At 47.0% G+C, this 23,501-nt stretch overlaps 2 protein-coding genes and 1 pseudogene across 2 annotated transcripts; 2 read left to right on the top strand and 1 right to left on the bottom strand.

The window, feature by feature from the left end:
- Nucleotides 1–397: 397 nt before the first annotated feature.
- LOC136546782 (photosynthetic NDH subunit of subcomplex B 3, chloroplastic-like) lies at nucleotides 398–2,219 on the bottom strand. The gene is made up of 6 exons (XM_066538758.1): nucleotides 1,853–2,219; nucleotides 1,590–1,700; nucleotides 1,414–1,470; nucleotides 1,185–1,247; nucleotides 948–1,010; nucleotides 398–708 (listed from the first exon to the last, which is right to left on the bottom strand). The coding sequence occupies exons 1-6, from the start codon at nucleotides 2,084–2,086 to the stop codon at nucleotides 658–660; spliced, it is 579 nt and encodes a 192-aa protein (XP_066394855.1). The 5' UTR covers nucleotides 2,087–2,219; the 3' UTR covers nucleotides 398–657.
- Nucleotides 2,220–5,817: 3,598 nt separating this feature from the next.
- LOC136546781 (myricetin 3-O-rhamnoside 1,2-glucosyltransferase UGT709G2-like) lies at nucleotides 5,818–8,492 on the top strand (annotated as a pseudogene).
- An 8,475-nt stretch (nucleotides 8,493–16,967) lies between these two features.
- LOC136546779 (myricetin 3-O-rhamnoside 1,2-glucosyltransferase UGT709G2-like) lies at nucleotides 16,968–18,589 on the top strand. The gene has a single exon (XM_066538757.1). The coding sequence runs from the start codon at nucleotides 17,019–17,021 to the stop codon at nucleotides 18,510–18,512; it is 1,494 nt and encodes a 497-aa protein (XP_066394854.1). The 5' UTR covers nucleotides 16,968–17,018; the 3' UTR covers nucleotides 18,513–18,589.
- Nucleotides 18,590–23,501: the final 4,912 nt, after the last annotated feature.

The following is a 23,501-nucleotide window of genomic DNA, read 5'->3' as shown; positions in this document are numbered from 1 at the left end:
CTGGTTGATCAGTTGTTCTCTCCATGGCAATGATATCTGTTCTGGTAAAGACACGCTTCACTATTATTGCCCTTACGATAAGGTGGAGCTAATAGTTGTTTGGCAACGACAAATATGTTTGTTAGCAGAACAGATTTATGATGTGTTCTGTTTCTGCTTATATTACAGCTGCCAAGAGCCCAAGATGCGCGCACACAACCAACTACGCCCATTCTGGGCCTGAGTAGTACCTGTTGGTCTGAGCCCATCTAGCAGTCCAGAGAGGCCCATCGGCAGCCGCAACATCATCTTCCCGCGCCAACGGTCCAGCAGGATCATTAGAGACTTCAGTAGCCATACATAGGCCGTAGCAGCGCTAACAGTTTTTTCGGGAAAAAATCAGGTTTTTCGAGGATCATGAACAAGTTGCCTTTGTTTGTTTTGTATAAAGGGAACAGTTTACAGAACGGGGCTAATGGATCCATGCTCCATTCGGTTGCTACAAATGGTGAAAAAATATGCCCAGGATTTTGTTTGGACTTTGGAGTATGAAAAGGCTTCATCAATCTGCACCAGCTCTTCTACTGATCAACTGCTTCTTATTTTTCCCCACTTCCATTGCATGTAATCTATAATATGGCCACGAGAGTACTCTTTAAGATCAGTAAGCAGTAACTCCTACTTGTCCCACTCATGTACCTTCCACTCTGGCAATTGTTGAATGATCATCTGCGCAAATAACAAATCTCAGAGGACAATAAAAAAAAACAAATCTCAGAGGAACGCTATCAATGTTATGCCTTGTGAAAAAAAAAACATGAAGCAGCACTGGGCATTGGCTAAAACGTTATCCAGTGGCAGTATATATATTCAAGAATAATTGTGCACAAATATTTCAGAGCAACTTTCGACAGAAAATTCAGAACGGACAGTTTAATTTTCGTAAGCAAACACTGAAAAGCGTTTACCTGTCCAGTTGAATCTGCATTGCCCACCGTTGCCTGGCACGCCAATCTCCACGTCTTGGGTTTCTGAAAATTGGCGCGTAAAGGTTAGCACAAAGAATACAAGTTCAATCCAGGGAATGCTCCTGTGAAACATCTTTTACTTAAAAAAGGATACTAGGAGTTTTGCAAGTTTATTCTTTTGACGAAAAAATGGCAGCTTCTGATGAACAGAGGGAGTCGTGTGTACGAGCTACAAACCCTTTTGAGCAACTCCTTCTCCGCTTCAGTTTTTGGGGATAGCATTTCCTTGCCTTCAACCACCTGCAAAATTAGCGAAGCGGCAAAGTGTCAAGCGGCGCGGCTGTCGTTGGATTAATTGGTTGCAATCGCAACAGGCAGAGTTCCTTGTTTCTGCCCTATTTTCGACAAGAAATATCATTGCATCAGGCTTCTGAAATGGCACTGTGACTGGTTGCATTGGATTTACCTCGACGAGGCAGGTCCCGCAGACGCCGCCCCCTGCGCAGTTGAGAAGAACCTTATCCTGCGGCAGCAGAGAGCAGCAGTGAAAACGATTCAATTGCTGATGCAAGAAAGACAGGTGGCGATGGTACGGTGAGCAAAGCGAGAGCGAGATCGCCGGCGCCGCGTGCAGTGACTCACGTATGGCCCGTAGAGGTCGATGTAGCCGTCGAGCATGATGTCCCTGAGCTTCTGCCCGCCGCGCGCCGTCCGATAGTGCACGTCCGGCGTCCCGTCTGGCAGCAGCCGCGGCTGCAACATCACGAGCGCGCGCAACAATTCAAGCGGCGGCGTCAAAGTCAACCGACCACGAACGCCCGTACGTCGTGCGCACTGCCTGCGCTATCTCGGCGCTTCAAAAAGAAGAAAAAAAAAACAAGGGGGCGCGAGCGAGAGGAACTCACGCTGACGAACGCGAAGTCGATGGACGGCTCCTCCACCTGCTCCGGCTCCGGCGCGCCGGCGGAAGGCGCGCCCACCTCGACGGCGCGGGCGACGCGGAGGCGCCTCCTCTGCTGCTGCCGCGGCGGGCGCAGCGAGCAGCTCTGCTTCTTGGCGCCGCTGCAGCTGCAGTGGGACGGAGCGAGAGGCGACGACGACACGCCGAGGACACCGGTGAGGTGCATGGTTGCTCCCATCCCCCTCCCTGGCGGTATGCAAGTGCAAGCGCGGTGGTCTTGGGCTGTGTGACGAGTGACAACGCGCGCGCGCTGCCTTGTGTAGCTGTGTCTGTGCGATGATACTTTTCCGGCTCGAATTATCGTCTTATCCAGGAGACGAACTGGCGCTTGTGGACGGCGAGGACCTGCTAGAGTGCTAGTGCGGTAGTGGTGCCTCCGCTGTCCGCTCGAGCAGACGCAGCCAGGTCGCCAGCTGCACTTTTTTCTGCCAGATAGGTTGGTGATATTTGTATGGAGTGGATGAACTGGATCTATTTTTTTTATGTATTTTTTTTGGTCCATTGGGCCTGGCGACTTTCTGTTCGCAGTGAAACCATTTATAAAACGTTTCAACTATATTTGTTTTTCCTTTTCCAGGAAACAATTTATACAAGATGCACACGTGCGCGCATATTAATCAAATAGTTTAGATACATCATATTTCCTTAGAGCAACTCAAAAGACTTGGTAAAATTAGATGCTAAATTGTAAGATTTAGCCATTATGTAAAATAGAAAGCCCATCTAAAATATAGAGTCTAGGAAAATATGGCCAGCGAGAATGGTGCGATGGCCAGCTGGAAAAAAATGGAAAACAATACAGACAAGTTGTTGAAATATTTTTTTGAGCACAATACATATAAATGGCTTCACGAATACATTTACCCAGTCTGTTGGAGTTGCTCTCACACTACTTTTTTTCTACAAAGTTCAGGACTCGTTTCATGTATAAAAGGCAATAGAGTACATCAGTACATGCATTTAAGAAAAAAAAATACCTACCATAAGTTATTAAAAAAGTGGTTTTCTTTTTAAAATTCATTTAACGGCCATAGGAATCTTTTTTTTGTTTTAATGGCTCATTTTTAAATTACAGCAAAAACATAGACGATACTCTCTTCATCCTGTAACACAGTGTATTCTAGCATTAAAAAATTGTACTCATAAGGGATTATAGGGGCTAAGAGTTGTTTTGCATTAAATGGTCACACAAATTTGGATGTATTACATTTGTACTTGTCATTTACCAACCAATCTTCATTAGTCACACTAGTGATAGCATCTAATTAGAAAATGAAGTAAGGAGCACATACATCGTTTATATTCTCTCTTTTATAGTACATCCACATCCACACTATGTCTCACAGTCAACTGTTTGTAGTCAATATTGAGATTGCCGGGCACCCAAAAAAAACATTGTATAGATTATGTCTAAGTCCTTTTACACGCATTTGTCTTTAGTGATCGCTTTGACTTTTTAATACATTAAATTTGCTAGGTATCTAGACATACATTATGTCTAGATACATAGCAAATTTGATGTACCAGAAAAGTCAGAGCGACATATAATTTAGAACGGATGGAGTATGTGGACAATGAGGGTCATGGGCCAATATGATGGGAATCATGACACCAGGGTACCAAACAATTTTGAGGGCGAGGAAAAGTACTTTTTATGTTCTATATGAAATACATAGTTTTTTTTATCATTTATCGTAATATACAATAATCTAAATATTAATTAATAAAAATATATATCTAGCGATCCATAGACCATAATAGGCCACCACAGGCTGTCTCTCGGCTCTCCATCCCAAACTTCAATCCTGGAAGGCTCCCTTATCCCACCAAAAAACAAAAAAAAAAAAAACTAATCCTCGAAGGCTCGAGCCACTCACTGAACCAGTGCAGGCGTGGGCGAACAGGCGATGGGCCGGAAGGCAAAGCGTGAGCGCGCAAGCCCAAAATGGAATGGCCAAGGGCAACATGGGCCACAGTAGAACTGTAGCAGATGGCAATAGTGTTTCTAAAAAAACAGATGGCAATAGTATCTCTACGACCAACGAGTCGAATCTTAAAATTTTGCATGATTAGTACTTCGTCTAGTAACAAATCAATATACAACTCCCTCTACCCAGAAAATAAATTAATTCTAACACAATACTAAATTAAAGTATCTTAAGTTTGACTAATTATAAAAAAATTAATATTTATGGTATCAAATAAATATTAATTGATTTGTCATGAGATATATTTTCATAGTATATCTGTTTGGTGTTGTAAACTTACTATTTTTTATCTATATAGTTGGTCAAACTTTAGATACTTTAAAAAACACCTAGATTTGCGTTCTTCTTTATATAGATGTATTGAGAGTTTGAGACGGATGCAGTACATTGTTATCATGTTGACATATTTGTAAATTTCATTAATAGGTAACTTGGAGATATTAATGTGTGATTTGGTTAGTAAACCTAGATTTGCTTATTTATCTATATGGCCTCATTTATATATGACGATTCTATTCATTGCTAGAGTATTTTGTTGAATAAATTTAATATGCGAAGAATTGTGTACTTTGATTGGCCTAGGATTATCATGTCAGGGATCCAACTAAGGGTCTGGTTGGATGCATAGAGCTAATTGTTAACCAACCAATTTTTAACCTTAATCCATCTAAAAGAAGGCTAATAGGAATCTTTGTTGTTATTTAACTATACATCACAACCTCAGATGCGATTCCTGTCCCTCTGCTTCTGATAAAGGCCCTGTCCTCTACTAGTAGACGACTCCACAACATTTATAGACTTTTCACCTATGGAAATATAAGCTTAAGTGGGATTTCTTGTATCCAAACATCCTCCCAAAACAACACCCTTTAACTTTAAATGTGGCCCCTTATCTCGAACGTGTTTGTTTGCCGTCTTGGGAATCTGCTAAGTAATTGCCTGAATGAGAAGCTCCCTGGAAGGCACAATCCAAACACGCCATAAAAACCTGCTTGATTTTCTGAATGCCTTGTCAATATTGAGTCGACAACCGGTACGTGAGAAAAGAGCGGGGGAGCACAAAAAATGCAACCGGCGGCGGGTGCCGCAGTGCCGGGTGCATCTCTGCCAGAGGGTGGCAGCCGCATCTATGCCGGCGGAAGAGCCGCCGGAGACACATGGACCGAGAATTGTGAGCCAACATCCGGGTCGCTTTCACTTGCATTGTTGCACTCAGCAGTTAGCCTTGTCGACATACTCCCAGTGGCGGATCCAGGACAAAAATTCACCTATGGCGAACTTTTGTACTAAGAATATGTACAATGAAGTGATTGTATACAAGATAAGAGATAATAACGTGGCAAAATAACAATATACATATCCATAAATCATGTCAGAATCTCATAAACGATGTCCTAATTATATTAAAGATGGAATTTCGTTACCATAAACTTCTAAAATTCTTTAAAAAATCAAACATCGCATATTCTAGTGATGGTGAATGAACATACCAATTAACTATGTCGTGGAGGACATGGCAAATTCATTCTTCATCTTTTGATGGCTTGAAACCGCTTCATAATTACTTCATCAACAAGTCCTTTAAATATTTCACGCTCGGTATAGCATACTCCCTATGTATCCAAGTTTGTCCTGCACTCGACGCCGCCTCCACCAACCATTTCTGATCAGCGTTTACCTGGAGCAGACAGCAGAGCAGCCGAGGCATCCCGGATTCGCTTCCGATACTAGACCGACAACCGTGCCCGCCGGCAGCAACGGGCTGGCCGTCCGCGTCACCAACCTCTTGGCCTCTTCCCACGCCCGCATATTCGTTTCCCTTAAATTTCGATTTTAAATAGACGCCATCGGCCGCGCCGATCTAGTCATCGGCCGGGCGATCTAGTACTAGAGTAGAGCAGTGCAGTGGGATCGCGCGGCAATGGCGAAGGCGGAAGCGGCGGCGGCGGCACACGTGCTGGTGTTCCCGGGCCCGGCGCAGGGCCACCTCAACAGCTTCCTCCACTTCTCCACGGGGCTCCTCCGCGCGGGCCTCCACGTCACCTTCCTCCACACTGACCACAACCTCCGCCGCCTCGGCGCCGCTGTCGCCGAGGCCACGGCCGCCTCGCCGCGCCTCCGCTTCCTGTCCGTGCCCTAAGGCATCCCCGACGACGACCCGCGCACCGTCGACGGCCTCCCGGAGCTCTTGGAGGCCCTGTGCACCAAGGGCAGGGCCGCGTACCGCGCCCTGCTTGCCTCGCTGCGCGAGGGAGGCGGAGGCGCAGCCACCGACGGCTTCCCGCCCGTGACGTGCGTCGTCGGCGACGGTATAATGCCGTTCGTGGTCGACGTCGCGGAGGAGCTGGGCGTCCCAGCGATTTTTTTTAGCACTTACACCGAACCAAATAATAAACGGCTCAACACTAGGTAATTAAAGATTTCCTAGGCGAGGAGAAGGAAGAAAAACGGAAGCGAAAAAATTAAAGAAAACTACGACGAAGCCCGGCTACTACCACAAAAGGAATTAAAAGCAATAACGAGCTAAGGTACAGCGAGCTAGTAAACTAGGCCATAGACAACGATTGAACGATTTAGAGCGGCTACCCCAAGGTAGGCTAAACCTCGAGGTCAACCCTCTCCACCAGCTGGATGCCCTCAATCGCGTAGCCTGCTGGGAAGAGCATCCTGATTGCCTCGCGCTTGGACTCCGAGAGAGGCTCGCCGAATAGGGCCATGTACTTATCGAAATCGCCCTCCGCATCTGCCTGCGGCGCCTGATCCTGCTGGCGGAGTCCCCATTTTGCCATCATCACGTTCTGGGCTTGCATGGTCGGGTTGGAGGCTCTACATCTGCTCTTGGCCGCAAGCCTCCCGCTACAACGTGGCGGTGAGAATGTGCATTCAGCCGCACGACGCCTCCTAGGAACATGGAGACGTGGAGGTTCGACCAAGATCGGCCGACAGGCGTACCGGCTGACGGCACATGCATAGCCCCACCTGACTTCGCCGGACCGACGTTGGCAGGTGGCTGTAGTCGACGACCAGCCTGCACGCCCAAGCAACAACGTCGACGGCTCACGTCGCCGACCCCTAGAGCAGGAACCGTTCGCGGCTGCTTACAGGCACGGGCCAGGTGGCCGAAACCATTGCAGCGTAGGCACCCGCATGGGAGGCGGCATGTCGCCACGCGGTGTGTTCAGGATAGACAATTGAGACACCGGCCCCGGAGCTCGTCGGGGAAGCGCCAACCAACGACTTGCTAAACCCGATGGTGGTGTTGCGAGGCTGTGACGCCCTGACGGAGCAGCACCTCTTGCCACCCATCACGATCCGGCGAGGAGGTCCTTCGGAAGGGGCCAAGCCGCCTGTGCATGGGAGCCCTCTGCCCCTGAGGCCGCGGCGACACCTTCGCTGGGCGGGGCGATACGAGGCCCCAAACGCTGGCGCACAGGGATGCGTCTACGGGAGGACGACTTGTCATCCTGGCGGCGTTGGGGACGCCGCCGGACTCGACTGCGACGACACCGACGCTTGGCTGCTCCAGCCGCCTGGGATAGCAAAGGTCCGACAATGATGGACTGCACGCGCTGTGACCGAACAACCGTTGCAGCAGCAGCAGACATCAGAGCAGGGCCGGTAGCTGCCATGGTGGACGGGCCGCACGGTGAGCTCGTGCGCCGTGCTGGCGTACCTGTCCGTGCCCAGGCTCCTCGGCCACGGCGAGCTCCCCTTCCCCGAAGGTGGCGACCTCGACGAGCCCATCCGCGGCTCCCCGGCTATGGAGGGCTTCCTGCGACGACGAGACCTCCCGATCCAGTTCCGCCAACTCACCAGCACGCACGAGGAGCCCTTGATCAAGGGGGTGGTGGGCACCTCGCCAAGGAGATGCGCGGCGTGTTCGCAGTGGGACCTCTGCACGCCATGTCCCCCGCGCCGGCGGTGGCCACGAGCCTGTGGCGCCCCGACGACGGGTGCATGGCGTGGCTAGACAGCCAGGCGGAGGCGGCACGGTCCGTGGTGTACATCAGCCTGGGCAGCCTCACCGTCATCTCCCACGAGCAGTCCACCGAGTTCCTGCACGGGCTCGTCGCCACCGGCTACCCGTTCCTGTGGGTGCTCCGGCCGGACATGCTCGGGGCCAGCCAGGACGCCGCGCTCCAGGAAGCCATCGCCGCGGTCGGGAGAGACAGGGCGTGCGTCGTGCCGTGGGTGCTACAGCGAGACGTGCTGCGGCACCGCGCCGTGGGGTGTTTCCTGACGCACAGCGGGTGGAACTCGACGCTGGAGGGCATCGTGGAGGGCGTGCCCATGGTGTGCTGGCCCTTCTTCGCCGACCAGCAGATCAACAGCCGCTTCGTGGCCGCCGTGTGGAGGAACGGGCTGGACATGAAGGACGTGTGCGACAGAGGCGTGGTGGAGAGGACGGTGAGGGAAGCCATGGAGTCCGCCAAGATCAGGAGCTCGGCTCATGCTCTTGCGGAGCAGGTGAAGCGTGACGTTGCCGACGGCGGGGCATCGTCGTTGGAGTTCAAGCGCCTCGTCAGCTTCATCAGGGAGCTCAGCACGTCAGCAGCACACACCCCTTCTCCAAAATCTTGAAATGAATGGATCGAAAATTAATCTAGATAGACACGCACCAATTTTTTTTTTTTTTTAAATCCGACACGCACCAATGGCCGGATGGCATATACCACATTGTCATCTCGTACTAAACACGGCCCAGTCGGCGCTCGCACAAATCGGTATATGACGCCCGCCGCACATGCGCGACGTATTCGTCGTTGGGCCTCTGCAGGTACCTAAACCGGCGGCAGCGTGCACCGGCCTGTGGCGTGAGGACGACGGCTGCTTGGCATGACAAAAAGAGCAAACTCTGCTACCATTCCAGTTCCTCTGGCCAGATTATTTAACCACTTCCCTTTTTAAATACAACATGAAGATTTTTATCTCGAGAGGAATTTTCATATGCCACATTTCTTGTGTAACCTTTATACCCTTATTGATAAGATGACGATACATAGACTTAACCGAGAAAGATCCCTTTTTATGTAAACTAGGTTCGTGCCCGTGCATTGCTACGGAACAGCTAAACTTTTATATTAAAAACATAGGGATCGCACAATAAGATAACAATATTGTAAAATTAAGTACCGACGTTAAAGTGACATTTAATCCAAAAAACAAAGTTCGTGATATTAACACAGTCGCAGAGAGCGGGACGTCGCAGGCGTACAAACTCTACTGTATATACCTTGCCGTGATGCGGCTAAGATAACGTTTTATATCGGCAGAAAGATATCTTCGATATCCATTTCTTTTGTGCGCCAATAAATCCACGAATAAGTTCCACCGCATCTACATTGCCCATGCTAACGCTATGAGATGTTTCGTAATGCAAATCAAATAAGCAAAAGGTAATACACATCTTGATATTCAAGCATAGAATGAGATATATTAAGGTACATGTAAAGAGAAGAGAGAGAGCGCGCGCTATTATATTTAAGTCCCCCCCCCCCCCCCACCCCCCACAAAAAAAAGCATCGAAGTCCCTTCAAATATCATAAAAGCTAGCAGGCCATTGATCTGACCAATTTCATGAACAATCATTGGTCACGACTCATATGGCCAAGATGAGGGGACAAAATGGTTGTCGCCTTCAGATTTTATGGAATGCATGTTACTCCAATGTTCTGTAGTATTTTTTCAAAAGTAAACCAATGTTAAACATAGAAGAAACCAACAAATAGGTTGAGGTACTCAATTGTAGAATCTGTTTTCTTTTCTCCTAGTCCAGCACCACGCCGTCCACAGCCAGCCTCCATCCTCTCAAAGGTGCCATGTTGGTAGCATCCCCTTACATAAATTCAAAATTTGAATTTAGCACAATACAAGAATGAAAGTACTATTATAAAAATTGAATCTGCAGTATCATGATTTTTTTAAAGACATGGCAAACAATCATCAAGGAACCTAAGCCAGCAAGCAAAGGAAATTAGCGCATGTGATGAGGGGTTATCACATACACGGATTGTCTAAACGCGTCTGTGATAATGAACTGATTTTTTTAAAATATCAATGCCAGGTCGCACATGATACTATACAATTTGTTTCATCATCATCATACAGATAAAAATGCCAGGAATGTACTTTATTAAATATTGTCTAATACATGCAATGCAAAGATCAAAACTTCATGCATGTGTTTATGTACTTTCCTAACAAGTGTGAATTCAGGGAGAACAAGGCACAAATTGGTGAAGGGCTCCAGTTGGCTCCCGGGGCTTCTTTTCTGAGTTCACTTGCTTCCTGCAGGGCACATATTAACCTCAAGAACACGGCATATATTTAACCCAATGATTACTTAACTTGTTTACGGTCAACAACCTCACAGTCTCACAGTATACTTGATAGGACAACTACTTAACAAGGTTTTTAAAGGAGACTTCCATAAACATTATGATGAAAATCAAAGCATACTACAAGATAATACTACAACATCTAGTTCTGCTATTTGCTTTGAATTTAAGTTATGTGCATGCTAGAGAGCTAGGAGCTGCATAAACTGTGGCTAAAATTGAACTGCACACTTTATACAGAGAAAGAAATAATTGACATTTGGCCAATAGATTTAAGTACTTCCATAGAGTGTCCACGCAAACAAATTATCACAATATGGCTAAAAAAATATATGTATCATACTTCTGTCAGAAGCAGAACAGGCTCACTATTGTTAGCAGTCCCAACATCAACCACGATGGCTGTAAATTGAGTGCCACCTTCAAGGAAAACCGCTGTGATAACCTTATCATCAACTCCCTATCAACCAGCAGAGGATTTCAGGTCTCAAAATTACTACTGTGTTTAACCTGAATGATTCTAGAAATACAGTAGAAAGAATTTTGCACCTCAAAAATAATTTAGATTTAAAATAAGGGCAGAAGAAACAAAATAAACTGTGCACAAAGTATATTATAGTTTCACTTAGTAGTTCGTCCATTGCCCCTATTATCATAAATATTAGCTCGGAGGCCACATCACCATAGAAGCTCTCCCTTGAATCTCCACCACTTTCTCCTTCAAAATTGGCTGATACTCTATCTTGCATAAGATAGTCCAACTTTGCGCTATGGCAGCCACTTTGTGCAAGAGTGTCTCCATAATCTGCCACCCAAGCTTTTGAAAACATAAGTCATTTCTAAGTTTCCACAGAGACCAGCAAGCTGCTGAGGTAATAACATTAAGCACACCGTTCTTATTTCTAAGCCAAAACTATCGGATGCAATCTAAGGAATTACCCAACTGTATATTGAAAATATCAGAGATGATGCACCACAGTTGTTGGGCCACTACACAGCCAAAGAACAGATGACTAACAGACTCATTTTCATAGCATAAAAGGCAAGTCAGATCTTCTACCGTTCTCCTTTTACAAAGATCGTCTCTAGTCAAAAGCATCTTCTTGGTTAACAAACATAAAAATATTGCACTATAGAGGCCAATTTATAGGGTGCAACACAGCTTTGCACCGATCGATGCCAGGTCCCAGCACAGGCACAGAGCCATACCATAGCGATGCAAATCGGTGAAGCACCTAATCAAGAATAGAATGCATAACAAAATTCCTTGACCACGAGAATCATGTTCCAAAATGGAAGGGTGGACTTTTGAAGTTGGCTGGGAGAGCCACGTTCACAAAGCCACGCTTCTGGCCTTTCCAGTGCATGTCACAAAAGACAATGATGAAACATGCATGATAGATCACGTATAGAATTAAGCCATCAAATTCTAGCTACCAGGTACCAGGTAAAACTACCATGCTTGCATGCAAAACACAGATATTTGAAATCAACGACAAGGTCATAGGGGCTTGATATTTAATCAGATGACTAAGATGCTTGTGCGGATCCAGGTATTGTAACTTTCAGAGGTCTTCAATGATATACCCCAAAACGGATCACTTTGCAATGTCTGTGCTACTTTTAAATTTTAACGCAGCATTAACTGAATAGAAAAACAGTGTGATATTTTCAGATGAAGCGTAGGTGTAAAGAAAGAATTGCAAAGACTGAATTAACGGTTATGAAGCTGACTTTTCGTATTCAAAAGACTAAAGTTCACAAGAACATGTATAGAGTAATCTATCCAAAAGACCGCCAGGGTTTTGAAGCTGACTTTTCAGATTCAAAAAGTGTTCCTAAACCAGCTAACACCTTGCTTAGGACAACCATTGAGACAAGCATGCCGTCGGACAATCAATTAATCACATACCTAAAACAGTGGCCACTTCTTCAAATGTCCTACTGAAAAACTTGCTGCCACTTTGTGCTGCCTGATTAATCTCGACACTACAACAGTTGGTAGATCCCCTGTTCAGTTGACAGAACTGCTAATTCAAATTTGGCAAATTGCAAACAATTTGGACTAATTTTGGATTCTAAGTTTTTGCAAGGCTGCACCAAACGAAATTCTGAACAAACTATACAAAATTCTATCTAGATTATATATATGTAAATTGAAATTCACCGAGATAATTAATGACTGCAAAATGTGAAATAACTCATTTACCATATCTGAAATCTGAAACTGCTCTGAAAGGGAACTGCCCCTTCTTCTTCCCACTCTGAAGTCTCAAACTACAGTAACTATGATACTAATTGGATGAGGGAATCTAATTTTTTGTGCATACATTTTGCAAGGCAAGTTATATACGACAAGGGCATCCCTTTATTGATGGAATCGTTAGAAATCAAAGATTGCAAAAAATCAGATCTAAATACAAATGACTCTAGGGTTTGTGTGCTCGGTTTCGCACAACACGAAGGGAAGAGAAGGGTTGCCTGGTGGGCATACCTGTTGGGTGCTCGTCACCGATGAAGGGCCCGATGTAGACCTAAGCACCTTGCGTGCGTGCGGCAGCATCTTCTCCTCCTCAGTGCTCTGTCCAGGCGAAGGGAATGACAGGTGCGGATCGGGCATGGGTGAGGTGGCGGCACAGGTCGGGATGATGGCCTTATGGTGGTGGCTCGGCCTTGTGACGGCGGCGCGGCAGAGCGGAACGGGGCATGGAGGCGGCGGCGACGTGCGGCGGTGCAGATAGGCGCCCCGGCCCAATTTCCCACGGCGAGGGTGAGGGCGAGGGTGAAGAGAGATATACACGTACGTGTGGCGTGGGTGGCTAGGCGCCTATATGGCTCACGCAGCGCACGACGCAGCTCCTCCATGTACTCGGTGAACGCAACACGCAGCATGTCCGACTGACAGCCGTCGTCGAACAGCGCTCCGGCGTCCTGATCGGTTTTGACGGCGTCAGTGTCGGCGGGACGGAGCTTGAGGGCATCGCGTTAGGCGGCGGGGGTAGGGCGTCGAGGTCGCGAGTTTCCTTTTCGCACGGGAGGGCTGAGCGTGGAGGCCACGAGTTTCCTTGTAGCACGGGCGGGCAGAGCGTCTGAGGTGGAAAACTTTTTTTCGCACGGGGTGAAGCGAAGGTGAGGCGAAGTTTTTGTCGCACCAAAACGGTGTCTCCGCTTTAGTCTTTTTAGTTGTGGGAGACTCCACACAAACAAATCTAAACTCTCATTTAGATTGATATGTGCTATTCTCGCGACTAAGCTGTGCGATTCATATAATTTATTTCCCACTAATGCCGTCCAAAAGGATACATTAAGTGGAGTTGAACTAAGCACCTCGGCCACTGTCACTTGCTTACATCGCACAATATTATACAAATTCGGATTTTAGATTTTAAAAGTCTGGACACCTAACAATTTATCTTTCCAAAATCTTATTTGGTTCCCACCGATTAGTTTGAACCTCCCTAGACGTAAGAAAATAGTTCTTGACTCCCATAAGACTAGACCAAAAGTGTGAGTCACAAGCTTTCTTGTTTACTTGGCTGAAAGTTTTATTCCTAAGGTAGTTGTTTCTAAGCAAGTCCTGCCACATCTCCTCATTACATAACTTGAAGAGCCATTTACTTAAAAGACACTTGTTTGTACGTCTAAGTTTTGAATTCCTAATACTCCTTGTTCTTTTGGCTGACAAAGGACATACCATTTCACTAATCTATATTTTTCTTGTTCTCGTCATTTTGCCAGAAAAATCTTAACCTGTATTACTCCATTTTTTAAGGACACCTTTTGGGACCTTAAAAAAAGAAAGCATGAACACAAGTATGCTTGAAATGACCGAATTTATTAAAACAAGCCTCCCTCCAGACGAAAGGAGTTTGCCTTTCCAACCACTAAGCCTTTCTCTATTGTACCCTCAATCAACTTACAATCATTGTTATTGAGCTTCCTATAGTGCATCGGGATGCCCAAAAATGAAAGGGATATGAGCCTAATTTGCAATCGAATAATTCTGAGTATTGAGCCTCATAGTCTTTTGCTTGCCCGAAAAGGAAGAGTTCACTTTTATGAAAGTTAATTTTAAGGCCTGATAATTGTTCAAAGCCACAAAGTGACAATTTCATGTTCTTTGCTTGTTCAATATCATGGTCCATAAAAATTACTGTGTCATCCGCATATTGCATAATAGATAAACCTTCTTCTATCAGGTGTGGAACAACCCCTTTAACTTGACCTCTTCTTTGGCCCTAGCCACGATGATTGCCAACATGTCCACCACAATGTTAAAAAGGATAGGAGATAATGGATCACCCTCCCTAAGACATTTTTTGGTTTGAAAATATGGCCCCACTTGATCATTCATTTTAATTCCTACATTCCTGCCTTGAACAAAAGACTTAACCCAATCACACCAAATAGGATCAAAACCTTTCATTCTTAGTGTTTGTTGCAAGAAGTTCCAGTTATTTTTTGTTATATGCTTTCTCAAAGTCAATCTTAAAAATCACTTCATTTTATGTTTTATGTAATTCGTGTAACGTTTCACGAAGAATAATTGCACCCTCCATTATATTTATCCTAGGTAAAAGCACTATTTGCGAAGGTCTAATTGTTCGTTGAGCAACCTTTACAACTCTATTAGTGGATAATTTGGTAAAAATGTGAAAGCTCACATTCAACAGACATATCAACCTTTACTGTTGAGTTTGCTTTGCATCACTACTTTTTGGTAGCAATATTACGGTTCCAAACTTGAGGCTACGAAGAGGTAAATTACCCTTATGGAATTCCACAACCATTGCCATCAAGTCATATTTTATTACATTCCATAAAACTTGATAAAACTCTGGTGGGAAACCATCAAGACCGAGAGCTATATGTTATGTTTCATTTGGAAAATTGCCTCTTGTACCTCGTCCTCGGGAAAAGGTGCTACTAACATCTCATTTTACAAATTTGAAACTTGAGGAATATCATTATGGTATTGACTCATCCATCGACATTGAGTTGCTATGCGCTGGACCAAACAACTTCTTATAATATTTTATGATATATTTTTTGAGTTCTATGTCACCGCAGATTACACCTTCCTCTTGCTAGAATGGGAAAATACAAGATTTTCTATGTTTTCCATTAGCCACTAAATGAAAATATTTTGTATTGTGATCACCTTTTAAAAGATTTTTTGCTCTCTGGTACCATTTTAATTCTTCCTCTCATAAATGCTCTGCTAGTCTATCATTAAGGACATGTTTGAGATTTAACTCATTAATGTCCAACAGTATGGATTTTGCCTTTTTGTCCAATTCATCTGATTTGTTTAACAACATTTTTTTCTTTTTTATATGCACCACATATGTTTTTGGCCCATCCCCTTAGATATTGGTGAAGGCGCCTAATTTTTTCCTGCCACCTCTCTAAGGCGGTGTGACCTTCATATACACTTTGCTAGGTGTCTCTGAATATCTCAAAGAAACCATCCCTTAGCAACCAGCCTAGTTCAAATTTGATCATAGGCATGGCATTAACTTTGGATGATTCACTTGTGTTCAAGAACAGAGGAGTGTGGTTTGAGACATATCTAGATAGCACTTGAACAGTGGTATGCAGAAATTTCAGCTCCCAATCAGTATAAGAAAATCCTGTCTAACTTTTCAAAGGTTGGAACCTGAAGGTTGTTAGCCCAAGTTAACTTCCTTCCAGAAAGTTCTAGCTCTCTTAAGTTGAAAGCATCGATAATTGTGTTAAACAAGAAAGGCCATCTGTCATTTGTAACGCAATTATTCTTTTCATGTGGATCACGTGTGATGTTAAAGTCACCAGCTAATAGAATAGGAAAGGTTTCTTTAGTACATACTCAGTAAGAAATGCCTCCTTAAATTGATGCTGAGCTGCCCGATACACAGACACAAGCACCCATTGATAACCATCTTGTTTATTCAGCAACTTAAATTTTACATAAAAATCACCTTCCTCAATTTCTCCAATATCAAAATTTAATAAATGAACTCCTACCAGCATACCACTGGACCGGCCTCGAGGAGATTCATGATGCCAAAAAAAAAAAAACGTACCACCACAAAGGTTTTTCAAGAAATTTGGAGTGCAATCCCTCCTACCCGTTTCCGACAGTGCGACAAAATCTAAACTTCTTTCAAGAACCAAATCCGACACAAATTCATGGGAAGAGCCTGTAAATCACATACTAGATCCTTACAGGGACACTGCCTTCCCCTCAGTCGCTCAGCCACCTCACCACAAAAATGGTTTAGTGCGAGGATATCAAATTGTTTTTTTTCTTCCCCAAAAGCTTCTAGCGATTTGTCAATAATAAATAGAGATCCTTACAGTAGGGTGCTTCCTGACGCACATCTGATGGAACTCGACGTCGGAGGCAGGCCATCGTTGAGGGCGTGCTGGCCGTTCTTCACCGATCAGCAGATCATCGTCGCCCGTCGGAGGCAGGCTCTTGCGAAGCAGGTGAGACTGGACAATGCTGGCGATGGGGCAATCTGCGGTGGACTTGAGGCGGCTCGTCAGGTTCATTCCATCATGAAGCTCAGCATGCAGCAGCCATGGGATGAGTCCATCGGTTGACACCAAATTGTCGACGACGAGCCAGCTACCACTAATAAAGAATTAAGAATGCGACGTCTGCACCGCCCGCGATGCGCCCATCGGTTGGTGGCCATCAATGGGCGGGATGGAACGCCGGCTGCCGCTGGTGCCTACTAGACTCGCAGGCAGCCCGCAGAAGGCGCGCGCCGGAGTCCTTGGCGCTGCACGGGCATGCATGGCGTCGCCACCGCACGTGCTGGTGTTCCCGTTCCCCGTGCAGGGCCACATCAACTGCCTGCTCCACTTCGCCACGGGGCTCGCCGCCGCCGGCCTCCGCGTCACTTTCCTGCACACCGACTACAACCTCCGGCGCCTCGGACGGGACCCGCCGGCCCCCGGCTCGCCGCGCCTCCGCTTCGTGTCCGTGCCCGACGGCCTCCCCGATGGCCACCCGCGCTCCATGCGCGGCTTCGGGGAGCTCATGGAGTCCCTGCGGACCAAGTGCAGCGTCGCGTACCGCGCTCTGCTCGCCTCTCTTCGCGCGCCGAGCGCCGACGCTGACGCCGCGGACGTCTTCCCGCCGGTGACGTGCGTCGTCGCCGACGGCTTGCTGCCGTTCGGCACCGACATCCCTGAGGAGCTCGGTGTGCCGGCGATCGCCTTCCGCACAGCGAGCGCGTGCAGCTTCCTGGCGTACCTGTCGGTTCCCAAGCTTTTGGAGCTCGGGCAGCTCCCATTCCCTGTAGACGGAGACCTCGACGAGCTGGTGCGCGGCGTTCCGGGGATGGAGAGCTTCCTTCGGCGGCGGGACCTCCCCAGACAGTGCCGAAACCTCACCACGACCCACGACGACCCCATGCTCCAAATGGTGGTCGCGGTCACCGCGCACAGCCGCACGGCGCGGGCGCTCGTGCTCAACACGGCCGCGTCCCTCGAGTCGTCGGCTCTAGCGCAGATAGCGCCACACATGCGCGGCGTGTTCGCCATCGGGCCTCTCCACGCCATGTCCCCGGCGCCAGCGGCCGCAACGGGCCCGTGGCAGGAGGACGGCGGCTGCATGGCGTGGCTCGACGGGCAGGAGGACCGTTCCGTCGTGTACGTGAGCTTGGGGAGCCTCGCCGTCATCACGCGACAGCAGTTCGAAGAGCTGTTGGCCGGGCTCGTCGCCACAGGGCACGCGTTCCTCTGGGTGCTCCGGCCAGACGCGGTCGAGGCGAGTGGAGATGGAGACGCCGCCGCCCTCCGAGTCCGAGAGGCCATCCGCTCGGCGGCGGGGAGCGGCGGCAGGGCCCGCTTCGTGGCGTGGGCGCCGCAGCGAGACGTGCTGCGGCACCGCGCGGTGGGGTGCTTCCTGACGCACGCCGGGTGGAACTCGACCATGGAGGGCATCGTGGAGGGCGTGCCCATGGTGTGCTGGCCCTTCTTCGCCGACCAGCAGATCAACAGCCGCTTCGTGGCCGCCGTGTGGAGGAACGGGCTGGACATGAAGGACGTGTGCGACAGGGTAACCGTGGAGAGCATGGTGAGGGAAGCGATGCAGTCCACCGAGATGAGGAAGTCTGCGCAGGCTCTTGCGGAGAAGGTGAGACGGGACATTGCCGAGGGTGGGTCATCTTCGACGGAGTTCCAGCGGCTCCTCAGCTTCATCAAGGAACTCAGCGCGTCGCCACCGCCCTGCGCGCCAGGCGCCACCAGCCTACGTAGTAAATCCGACAATCCAGAATGGTAGAAAATATATGTACAGAAAAACTTTGCGTACCGACTGCACCCACCCTATATGTACATAGTGAGGTTTCAAAATATTACTCAAATAATTTTGCTGAAAAAATATTTCAACTAAAAAGATATTTAAATAGTTTTGTTGGGGAAAAATGTTTTTTTAATAACTTTTGTGGGAAAGTTTTCCAGAAATAGAAAATCAATTTTTTTTTTTAAAGTGCTCCGTTGTTTCAACTTAAACGTCCTACAGGACACACACTCCGCCGATCGCCGTGCACGGTGCACTTCCAAACGCCTCAAGCCAGGGTACTGCTCATCAGGATTCATTCCATGCCTTCCCACCCTCTACCAGTACCGCCTCACCATCTTCCGTGCGGTCAGATCTTGTTGCCCCATGCCAACTCCTCATTATCATTGTCCAAATCGAGTCGCCAATGCTAGATTGCTAGCTCATGCTTCATAATATCTGGAGAGATCGTAATCCTCTGTGAGCCACTGAAAAAGTTCAGCGGTTTTCAGCGTCACTGGTTTAACTTTTTTTTTTTTTGCCCTCCATGCCACTGCCGTCAAATTAGGCTCTAACGGTGTGAACTGCAAATGTGAAAAGTCCAAAATACCCTTAAGTCTAAATATGTCATTAATTTTTTTGAGCATCTTAACAACTTCAAATGAAAAAACTCAAAACTAGAAAGTTATAGATCTCGTCGAGATCTATAATTTTCATATAAAATTATCTTCATTTAATTCCGCAAAAAAAGATATAATTTTTCTAAGATATATTAATCATATCAAATCATATCTTTTTTTGCGGAATTAAATAAAGATAATTTTTATATGAAAATTATAGATCTCGACGATATCGACAACTTTCTAGTTTTGAGTTTTTTCATTTGAAGTCGTTAAGATGCTTAAAAATATTAATGACATATTTAGATTTAAGGGTATTTTTGACTTTTCACAACTGCAGTTTGACACCGTTAGAGCCTAATCTGACGGCAGTGGCACGGAGGGCAAAAAAAAGTTAGAGCAGTGGCGCTGAAGACCGCTGAACTTTTCTAGTGGCTCACAGGGGATTGCGATCTTTTTTAATGGCTCACAGAGAATTCCCCCTAATATATTTTCTATCTCTCGGGAGTGACAGACAATCACTCGACATCTACCGGAGTCTTGTAGCATAGCAAATTAGCAATCTACACGATTCTGTCATACTAGTAAAACTCATAGGATAAGGATATATATATATATATATATATATATATATATATATATATATATATATATATATATATATATATTCATTCAACTCCTTAAACTTAATGCACAAGCATAAAATAAAGTGTAGAATAATAGGGGTTATGCACCGGGGCTTGCATGGAAAAAATATAACCAAGTTAGATTTTCATCATGATGGCATGATCATCAAGTCACCATCAACTTCTGCTACTCCGGACGACTTCGCGATCCAACATCGCTCCTATCATGAAATACGTGGATGCAACGCAGGGACGTAAATAATCAACGGCAATCGCAACTCTTAAAATACGATTACGCCTCTCAAGCTAACGAACTAGGTCTAATGACTAACGTACTAGGCCACATATCAAAGTTATCGAACTAGGCGCTAATTTCCCACAATGTTTTAGTTATAAATCCCTAGGTGTTTCTTTATTTCCTTTTATTTACTCTATATATAAACTAGGGCTCATTAGTTACCTCAGGAAACTAATTATTCTGAAGCTACAAAAATTACAGATGACACATAATAATACTATGAAGCTACTATAAAATTTTCAAAGCTAACACTACCATCATTCTATCACAAAAATTCTCCATATTTGCATCTTAATAATATTAAGCATCTTAGTTTAATTTAAGAACTCCTGCAAATATTATAGAACTTTGTGGATAAGATATACTGGCGGATGAAGCATGATTTTAGGAACCTAACAAGATTAGTTTCACAATTTTTGGCCAGCTCCACAATTTTTTCTTAAATTTATAAATTTACCCTAGAAACTAATTTGGAAACGCTTTAGAAAAAGGAAAAGTCGGTGGCCAACGATTTCGGCCTAGCAACCTAAACAGCCCACGACGAGGAGCCCACGCGTGTAGCAGGCCGGCCCAACAAGCGTCCCACGATGGGAAGCCTGCGCGCGCCCCCACACTCTTTGTAGAAAAGCCCTCAGCGTAACAGATTATCACGCGGTGTCACTGAGCACTATTACACCAGAGACAAGCTTTGCACTAAGGACCCCGGATGTTTTTGCCTTCACAACGGGGAGGTCCCTGCTCTACCCCATGTTCGCTGGCATGGTGACCAGCGGCATGGGCGGCTGCGCTGGGCACCCCGAGCTTGCTACCACGAGGGTAAGGAGCCGACCTTTGCCTACCGCTAAGCGCGCACTCCTAGGTAGCGATGGGGAGCTTAACGGCGCACTACCGAGGGCTAGCCCTGGCGATGGGTGGAGCCGTGCCACGGCGTGCTTGTTCCGGTGACCTAAGGCTCTACTGAGGTGGTGGCGGTGATGGACGAGCACCAGTAGCCTACCAGGGTTTGCGCTGCGGTAGTGGTTGAGGCAGAGGAGCGACGAGGCGACCCGGCCATGTGCGCCCGCACCTTACGACGGCGTGCCGAGCGTGACACCAGTGCGTCGTCGCTCCGATGGAGGACTCCCTAGACAAAACAACACGAGCACCAAGTAGAGGGGGTCAAGGCGAGTTTATGGTATCAAGCAATCAAACTACTATCGCTCCAATCCTACCTCTCTCCCCAGTTCTAGGTCACGGCGGTGACTATGGCCCGCGGCGAGCAGAACCTCGAATCGACGCGGTGAAGGACATTTGCTAGGACTAGTTACGGTCGAGGCGACTAGCTGGCTTCCTATGCCACCTACTGGCGTGAGGAGACGGGCTAAAAGCCATGAGCTGGGAGAATTAGAAAGGCGGAGGCATGGGGTTATGGCCAAGACCACATCGGAGGGCACACATTGAAAGATCCTTGTTTGGTTTTGGTAATTAAGTGACAACTTAGGTGGACTAATTGTGTTTATGTGAGATACACAGATGATTAGTCCACAGGTACATGTGTGTGAGCAATATATGCTATGAAGGTGAAAATGGCTTGGAAATGTTGCAAAGCTCACACATGTGATGATGAAGGAGCTTAAATGCACATGAGACATGACATTGAGTCATGTGATCAAGGTGGAGAAGATCAAGACAAGACTTGGCTTGATGGACCGGTTGCAAGCGTGAAGGGCAAGTCGAAGGCTTTGGAGTGATGGACCGCATGGCGGTGAAGCTTGAGCAAGACTTGGCGCCGATGGACGATGGCAACGGTGAAGAGCAAGTAAAGTCAAGATCGATGAACCAATATAATCATGTAATGATATGAAGTGGATCATATCATTGTTGATCATGTTGGTGCATGTGTTGCATCGACATTGAAGGAGATGGAATGGAATGCGCAAGGCAAAGGTATAACCTAGGGCATTTCATTTCACCGGTCATAGGTGTGTAGAGAAGTTTATGATCGGGTTTAGGATAGATGGCCGTACTATCAAGAGGGGCAAACTTGTTTGCATATCGGTCATCTAGTGCCACTCGAGTGATCTAACTTTGCATTGTCGCTAGGATCGAGTGGCGTGGCAAGTTGAGTGGCAAGCTCGGCGGGATTCGGCGCTTTCGGGAAAATGGAATGCCTATTTTCTATTGCACCAGATGCAAATTCTTGTGGTTAGCACATTGGAGCAAGGGTGAAGAAGTTAGAAGTAAAAACAAGTTGGTCGCGAAGACGCTGGCATCGGTCAACTGACCGGACGCTGGATCTAAATGCACCGGACGCTGGCAGGCTGTGTCCGGTCAGGCTGACGTACGATGACGCAGAAGCTGGAGTATGACCGGACGCTGGCTGCGTCCGATCAAGTGTGACCGGACGCGTCCGGTCGAGGTCGGTACCTTACTAGAAACGATCGGACGCTGAGGGTCCAGCGTCCGATCAGTTGAAGCTGCTGCGTCCGGTCAAGTCAAGTGACCGTTGGAACCGGGACACGTGGCCGTCTGCGGGCGACCGAACGCTGAGGTCCAGCGTCCGGTCAACACAACCGGAGCGTCCGGTCGGCCCGACCGTTGCCCAGTGAAGGGGTAACGGCTAGTTTAGCCCTTGGGGCTATAAATAGAAGTGGCCTTCGGCCATGGCTGGAGCTGAGCACCTCAAGGGACTTAGTGTCCATGCTTGTGAGCGCTTGGGAGCCCTCCATCACACATATATTTGATAGTGATCATTCGATTGTGTGAGTGAGCGATTCTAGTGCGATTGCATCATAAGGTTGCATCGAGTGGCACTAGGTGATCGAGTTGCAAGCCGGTGGTGCTTGTTACTCTTGGAGGTTGCCACCTCCTAGACGGCTTGGTGGTGGTCTCCGTCGAAGCGCGCAAGAAGCTTGTGCGGCGCTCCGGAGAAGTGCTTGTGAGGGGCATTGTGCTTGCCCCGCGGGAGCCGCGAAGAGCAACTCTAGTAAAGCGTGTCATTGAGCTACCCTCACTCAAGGGGTAGGTTCTTGCGGCGCCCAACGTGCGGGCTTAGCGGGTGATGCTAATTAGCCGCCGAACCACCAAGTGAGCGGTCGACACAACAAGGACTAGCGTGTTGACAAACACGTGAATCTCAAGAGAAAAATCATCGTGTCAACCTTGTTCTTCCCGTTGGTTTGCATCCCCATTACACAAGCTTGCAATTACTTTTATACATATTAAGCTTATGTAGTTGCTCTTGTAATTAGATAGCTTGCGTAGCTTGCTAATTACCTTCTTGCTTGTGTAGCATAGAAGTAGCTCCCTTGCGTGGCTAATTTGGTTTTAGTAACCTTGTTAGTCACATTGCTTAGTTTGTGTAGCTAAGTATTTGCGCTCTCTAATTAGGCATTGGTTGCCTTGTTATTAAGCATTGCTAGTGAGCTTAGTTAGCTTTGTGCTTTTGCTTACTAGCATGTGTAGGAGC

Source organism: Miscanthus floridulus, chromosome 3 (genome assembly GCF_019320115.1).
Source record: "Miscanthus floridulus cultivar M001 chromosome 3, ASM1932011v1, whole genome shotgun sequence".
NCBI lineage: Eukaryota > Viridiplantae > Streptophyta > Magnoliopsida > Poales > Poaceae > Miscanthus > Miscanthus floridulus.
The sequence above is the reverse complement of the archived record's forward strand: the minus strand, read 5'-3'. Positions and strand labels throughout refer to the sequence as shown.